Raw genomic sequence first — 7,483 nt, 5'->3', positions numbered from 1 at the left:
AGGTGACTAAAACAAATTTCACACGTTTCGGCCCTTATGTGATGGTCACCTTGTAAAGGGTCCGTAGGCCCTTACTATAACTTTGCATTCGCCACTGGTCGGTAGGGTGAACAATCGATTGTGACGTGTTGAGAGAGCGAGTGTAGAGATGCACCAGAGTGGTTGGCGGGAATGGTGTTCCTTATTACCATACATTCAGTATTACAGTATTGCACAGGACGAACTGCAAAGTAACAACTCCCGTAGCAGTCAGTTCAGATTACCAGCCCCATTAGGTTCACGGTCATGTTAACAAGAAATATTGGGCTGCTATTCATTCAGATCAGGTCGGGATAAAAATACGGAGTTGTTGCAACCTGTAGGGTTTGACATGCATTCTTCAAAATTTTCCCAAAAAGCGATCCAATTGGTGGCTCAGACAAGGTGACAGTTGCTGGCTCAAAACAAGAGAGATGTCCCACGATCACTTCACAGCTGTGAAGAACCTAGAAATACTAAAAGTAAGAAATATTTGTAATGAACTTTTAGGGACACAAAATAGTGGAGAGTATTTACCTTGGAACAGTTCTCACAATCTCTTGCAATTATGTAAAAAGCATTACTAAACTTATTGCTGTCTGTTCTGAAAGTTGGTTATCGTAAGTATCTTTCTTTCCAGCGTTCCTTTAAGAGCAGTTCACGAGCTGCTGGCAACTGGTGGAGAAGCGGTGTTGATGATCATCCCGTCTTCTCCTCTATATAGTACTTACAAATGGTTGGCAGGACTTGGAAGATACTGCCGGTACATGGAGGTAAGAACTTTACAGCAACCAAAACAGTCGTACTGCCTTTTTTAGATTAGATTCTTTCATTCCAAATGATCCGTAGTGAGGTCCTCCAGGATGTAGAACATGTCAGAAAAACAATAAAATATGACAAATTTACAACTGAAACAAATAAGCTGATGTACATTCCACAGGTTCCAAGTGCAATGATGGTCATTTTTTTAATGAATACTACATGACAATCGTTTACATACACTAATGCACTGAATTTAAAACAAATTTTTTATTTGTAAGGTAATAAACATGTAATACAACTACAATACTTCTTTACAATGAACACATTACTGCACTGAAATGGTGCAGAAGTTATATATACTGGGTGATCAAAAAGTCGGTATAGATTTGAAAACTGAATAAATCACGGAATAATGTAGATAGAGGTACAAATTGACACACATGCTAAGAATGACATGGGGTTTCATTAGAACCAAAAAGACAAAAGTTCACAAAGTGTCGGACAGATGACGCTTCATCTGATTAGAATAGCAATAATTAGCATAACAAAGTAAGACAAAGCAAAGATGTTCTTTACAGGAAATACTCAATATGTCAATTATTCCTCAACAATAGCTCTAGTCAAGGAATGTGAACAGCACTGTAAAGCATGTCCAGAGTTACGGTAAGGCATTGGCGTCGCATGTTATCTTTCAGAATCCCTAGAGAAGTCGGTCGATCACGATACACTTGCGACTTCAGGTTACCCCAAAGCCAATAATCTCACCAACTGAGGTCTGGGACCTGAGAGGCCAAGCATGACGAAAGTGGCGGCTGAGCACACATCACCACCAAACGACGCGCGCAAAAGATCTTTCACGCTTCTAGCAATACTTAGTTTGTTTTTTGGTTCTAATATAACCCCATGTTATTCCAAGCATGTGTCAATTTTTACCCCTCTATCTACATTATTCCGTGGTTTATTAAGATATCTAATTCATACTGACTTTTTGATCACCTGATATATACTCAGTTAGTTCTACTGAGAAATTCATCAATGGAGTAAGAGCTGGCCACCAATAAATCCTTTAGGCTTCTCATAAAATAAATTTCATTGGTTGTTAAGCTTTTTATGGCTCTTGGCAAGTTATTGAAAATGTGTGGTCTGGAATAATGCACACCTTTTTGTACAAGACTAAGTGACTTTAAATCCTTGTGAAGATTATTCTTATTTCTAGTATTGATTCCATGAATTGAGCTGTTGGTTTGAAAAAGATACATTTTTAATGACAAATTTCGTTAAGAAATATATTGGGAAGCACTAGTTACCATCCATGGTTCCCTAAACCTGCTTCTGCAGGATGTTCTTGACTTCACACAACATAAAACTTGTACTGCACGAGTTTGTGTCCGGAAAACTTTAGCTTGGCTTGATAAATTACACCAAAAAATATTCCAATATGACCTCATGGAATGAAAATTAGCATAATATGCTAACTTTTTCGTTTTTATATCCCTGTGTCTGACTCAATTCGCATTGCAAATAGATATTTGTTAAGACGCATCAGCAGTTCTGTGGTGTGCTCCTCCCAGTCGAATTTATTATAAAGTCGTAATCTCAGTAACTTAACACGATCCACTTCTTCCATCTCCTTGTCATATGTTAGGCATACTCATAGGACACTGTTAACAAATTCCGAACTGGATGTAGTGTTTCTTCAAAGTTCAATGACAAAGAATTGGCTAGGAATCTGTGATTAATATCAACAAATATTTTATTAGCCGATATTCCTAAGACTATACTTGATTGGCTATTTATTTCAATTTTTGTATCATCGCAAACAAAACAAACTTGGCATCTGGTAATGTTACTGATGAAAGGTCATTGACATACATAAGAAAAATGGCCCTAAAATGTAACCTTGTGGGACCCCACATGTAATTAGTTCCCACTTCGATGATGTCTGATAGCGTAATACATGTCACTTTCCTAACAACCTTTGTTTCCTGACAGAGATAAAGATTGGAAACATTTTGCAGCATTTCCTGTGAACTATAATTTACGTAATAGGATATTTTGATTTACACAGGCAAATGCCTTTGACATATCACAAAATATACCAGTTGCCTGCAATTTTTTATCTAATGAATTAAGCACATTTTCACTGTAAGTGTAGATAGCCTTCTCAATATCCGAAATGTTTAGAAATTCGAACTGTGATTCTGACAATGTGTTATTTGAGATAAGAGGGTTATAAAGACGATTGTACATTATTTTTTCTAAAATTTTTGAGAATGCTGGCAAAAGTGAAATCTGCTCAGATTCTCTCAGCTCTCTCCTCAGTCTCCAAGCTCTTTACCCTGTGCACCCTCTGGTCCACCGGATTCAGGACTGTCTGCGCATGCTCCATCTGGGGGGCGTCTCGGTGGCGTTCCTCTGGCTCCCGGGACACGCTGGTATCTGTGGGAATGAGGCGGCCGATATAGCGGCCAAGGCTGCAGTCTCTCTTCCTCGGCCAGCTATTCAGTCGCTTCCCTTCACCGATCTACGGAGCGGTTTATGTCGCAAAGTTGCTCATTTATGGCATGCGCATTGGTCGGCACTTCCCCTTAATAAATTGCGGGAAGTGAAAGCCCTTCCTTGCGCTTGGACCTCTTCCTCCCGAACGCGTCGTCCGGAGGAGGTAATTTTAGCTAGACTCCGGATAGGGCACTGTCTTTTTAGCCATCGACATCTTTTAAGCGGCGATCCTCCCCCACTCTGTCCCCACTGCTCTCAGCTGTGGACGGTAAGACACCTTTTAATTGAATGCCCCTATTTTAATCCGTTACGCTCCCGTCTACAGCTATCGCCTGCTCTATCGTCGATTTTAGCAGATGACACGCGCTCAGCCGACCGCGTTCTCCAGTTTATTAGTGACAGTGAAATGACGTCAGTCATTTGAAGCTTTTTTTGGGGACAACCACCCCCTTTCTGTAGTGGATTTTTAAGTATTCCTTCTTTTAGTTTCTCCAATTTTATGACTTTGTTCCCATTGCTGCTGATTTTCAATTTCGGTTTTTTACTGTCATAAGTTACGGGCTGGGCGCTAATGACCATAGAAGTTTTGCGCCCTAAAACCACAAACAAACAAAAAGTCTTCTCTGTCCTTGTTGTGGTAGGCTCGGATGTGGCTCGCGAATCCGAATTTCGCTTTGAATATGCAGTGGCATGAAGCACAGTGAAGTTGACCAGCAGAGTTGTAAGTATACGTGTAGACAGGCTTGAGCTGAGATTTTCGGAGCTCTCTTTGTAGCATCCAGGTTCATTAGACGCTTTGGCTCGAATTGTTCGATGCTCTTATGTACAGTTGATCGCCGCTCCGATCGGCGCAATGCTAGCTCCTCCCAACGGTTGCTTGGAATGCCACAGGCTGCAAGGTGGCGTTTAATGTTGTCTTTATATCGCAGGTGTTGACCACCTTTCCTCCTCTTACCGCACGAGAGCTGCGAGTAGAACACCGCTTTAGGTAGCCTACTGTCATCCATGCGTACTATGTGACCACTCCATCTCTGTTGTTTCATTGTTAAAGCTTCAATACCATCCAGTTTCACGCGGCGCAAAATCTCCGTGTTCGGTACACGGTCTTCCCATTTGATGCGCAGAATTGATCTCGGACATACAAGATGAAGTTTATCTAGCTTCTTACTGTCAGCTTCGTAACAGCACCAGGTTTCCGAGGCATAGAGTAAGGTGAATAATACTACTGCTTTGTAGACTGCAATTTTCGTTTGTAGTTTGAGATCATGTGATTTCCATACTCGGTCATTAAGCTTACCGAAGGCTGAGGCTGCGCTGGCTATACGCGCTGCGATTTCCGTTGTCAGGCTGTTGTAACTTCTAATTTGGCTTCCCAGGTATTTGAAATTTGACACATTTCGCAAGGGTTTGTTATTTATCTCAATACTAGAGTCATCTGCATTAAGACCTCTAAGTGGCTGTTTGAGAACTTGCGTCTTAGTGATGCTAATGGCTAAGCCAAATCTTCTGCAGGAGGCATTTAGCAGGTTTATGTAAGTCTGAAGAGTTTCGCAAGAATTAGCCATCATGCATACATCATCCGCGTAGAGAATCCCTACGATGGATAGTTTGGTTACGCGACCTTTTGTTCGGAGGCGAGAGGTGTTGAAGACACTTTCGTCTGTCCTTGTGTCGAGACTAATTTGATTACTAAGGCTTTGGTCGCGTCTCATGACAACTGCGAAGTGAGAAGAGTGTGGGAGCCAGAACACAGCCTTGTTTTACACCACATGTCACGGAAAACTGTTCTGAGAGCTTGTCCTCATGGCGGATTTTTGCCATCATGTTTTCATGAAACTGCCGAATCAAACTGACAATTTTGTCAAGGCACCCAATTTTCTTTAGTATGATCCAGAGCTTCCCGTGGGACACGATCAAAAGCTTTTTTCCAGGTCTACAAAGCACATGAACAAAGGCTGATGTTGCTCTAAGCTTTTCTCTTGCATTTGTTTGACAACAAATATGGCATCCACTGTGCCTCTGTTTGGGCGAAAGCCACACTGGGTCTCTGGTAGCAGTTTTTCTGCAAAGTGTTTTAACCGGGTGTTAATTATGTGGGCAAGGACTTTTCCCGCTGCTGAGAGAAGAGAAATGCCCTGTGGGAGCTGCAGTCTGATATGTCACCCTTGCCTTTATAGATCTTGGAAATACAAGCATCTTTCCAGTCTTGTGGAATCATTTCATACTCCCAAATCCTTAAGATCAGAGCAAACAATGGTTTCTTGATGTTAGCGCCCCCCCCCCCCCCCATATTTATATAGCTCTGATGGCAAGTTATCTAATCCTGCTGTTTTGTCATTTTTCAGCTTAGCCAGTGCTGAAATGAATTCATCGTAGGAAGGGGCATCCGCAAGTTGTTCCTCAACTGGCAGGTCTTCAAGTGCTTCTATGTATGGAATATCGGTTGTCTGATGGTCGGGATTAAGAACGTCATTAAAATGTTCCGCCCACCGAGACAGGATGTCACTCTGTTGCGTCAGCCGACAACTTTTATCTTTGTTATAGACTGGTGCTATCTTCCCAACTCTTGGACCAAAGATAGTTTTCAGGGACTCAAAGAATCTGCCCGTTTGGTGTGTGTCGGCATATAACTGTATTTCATTTGCTTTATTTGCCCACCAACTGTCTTTGAGAGCACGTACCTTCACTTTCAGATTGTAATGCGCTGCTCTACGCTTGTTATCAGGGGTGCGAAGAGAGGTTCTGAAATCATTAATAAGCTTTCTGATGTCTGGATCTGAGTCGTCAAACCAGTCCTGGTGCTTCTCCTGAGGCTTTCCCAAGACTTCTGAAGCACAGCCACGCAGTCTGCTAGCGTATGCACTCCACTGTTCATCCACAGGGGCAGATTCAGATATCAAAAGGCCATCGACACCAAATTTTACATCCAGTTTTGCTCTCATAGTCCGATCATTGGCCAAGATTTTGCAGGACAATTTTGTTGGTATTTCGTGTGAAGCTCGGCGTGGTCCCTTCAAAGTTATCTTCAATTTGGACCTCACGAGTCGATGCTCTGTCCATCCCTGAGCGCCTCTCATTGCACGTGTGACCAGTACGTCACCAAGATCTTTTTTTTTCGTACTATCACATAATCCAGAAGATGCCAGTGTTCAGATCACGGATGCATCCATGTCGTTTTATATTTTTCAGGCAGACGAAAATATGTATTTGGCCGAGTTCAAACTCGGCACATAGAGTTAGAAGATCCAAACCATTAGAGTTGAATTTTCCAGTCCCATGGCGACCGAGGACTCCATTCCAAGCACTGAAATCATTCCCAACACGAGCATTAAAATCACCAAGTAACAGAAGTTTATCTGCAGAAGGAATATCCCTAAGGACATGTCGGAGGTCTTGGTAGAACTTGTTCTTCTCTTCATCCGGAGATGGCAATGTAGGTGCGTATACATTGATCAAGTGAAGATATTTCTTGGATGCCAGGTGAAGTCTGAGTTATTATTCTTACTGATACCTTTTGGGAGTTCTGTTAGTGAGCATGCCAATTTATTGCGTATGGCAAAACCTACTCCACTTTCCGCACTTTCAGTGGATGATTTCCCACTCCAGCGGTTCACATAACTGTCCAGAGTCACTAAGATATGTTTCACTTATGGCGGTAATGTCGATGTTATATCTAGCCAATTCCCTTGCGATAAGTCTTGTCTTTCTCTCTGGGCACTGATTAGGGTCGTTATCCTGTAAAGTACGGACGTTCCAGACTCCAATCATTAGATATTTAAGGTAACTGTTTATTTTATTATTTTTTTGACCGCATATGTTAGTGAACAAGTGACCGCAGTTTGCCACTTGCGCTGGGTTGAGACGGGCTATGTTTAGGCCACCTTTTCTGGGCCCCTCCCTGGATTAGGGAAAGCAGAGCGATCCTAAATAGGGCTGCTTTGTCGTCTGACGAGCTGCCGAACCAGTCCTCCCGTCTCTCAAGAGTACCAGAACGACCATCACCGTCTGACCGCCTAACGTGCAGAGCACCAACTAAGGTTCAGGTACACCAAACCCTTGCCTCACCATCAGTACTCCATCGCCGTAGGACTTTCAAAGCTCATAGTCCATTGAAACTTTGCCGGAGTCATCTGCGCGTGAAGGTATTTAAAGTCGACAAGCAGTTGCAGATCCACTCTCTCGTCCTCTGCCTCTGGTTGGCAGT

At 42.5% G+C, this 7,483-nt stretch overlaps 1 protein-coding gene across 1 annotated transcript in view; it reads left to right on the top strand.

Moving 5' to 3' along the window:
* The window catches only part of LOC126146027 (juvenile hormone acid O-methyltransferase-like), a 93,716-nt gene that overhangs the window by 48,472 nt on the left and 37,761 nt on the right, over window positions 1–7,483 (top strand). The window contains exon 3 of the mRNA XM_049915595.1: window positions 659–791. Coding sequence (XP_049771552.1) covers window positions 659–791 — 133 coding nt within the window. The remainder of the gene's footprint in view (window positions 1–658; window positions 792–7,483) is intronic.

This window comes from Schistocerca cancellata, chromosome 2, assembly GCF_023864275.1.
Source record: "Schistocerca cancellata isolate TAMUIC-IGC-003103 chromosome 2, iqSchCanc2.1, whole genome shotgun sequence".
Lineage (NCBI taxonomy): Eukaryota > Metazoa > Arthropoda > Insecta > Orthoptera > Acrididae > Schistocerca > Schistocerca cancellata.
This window is presented reverse-complemented; position numbering and strand designations above follow the sequence as displayed.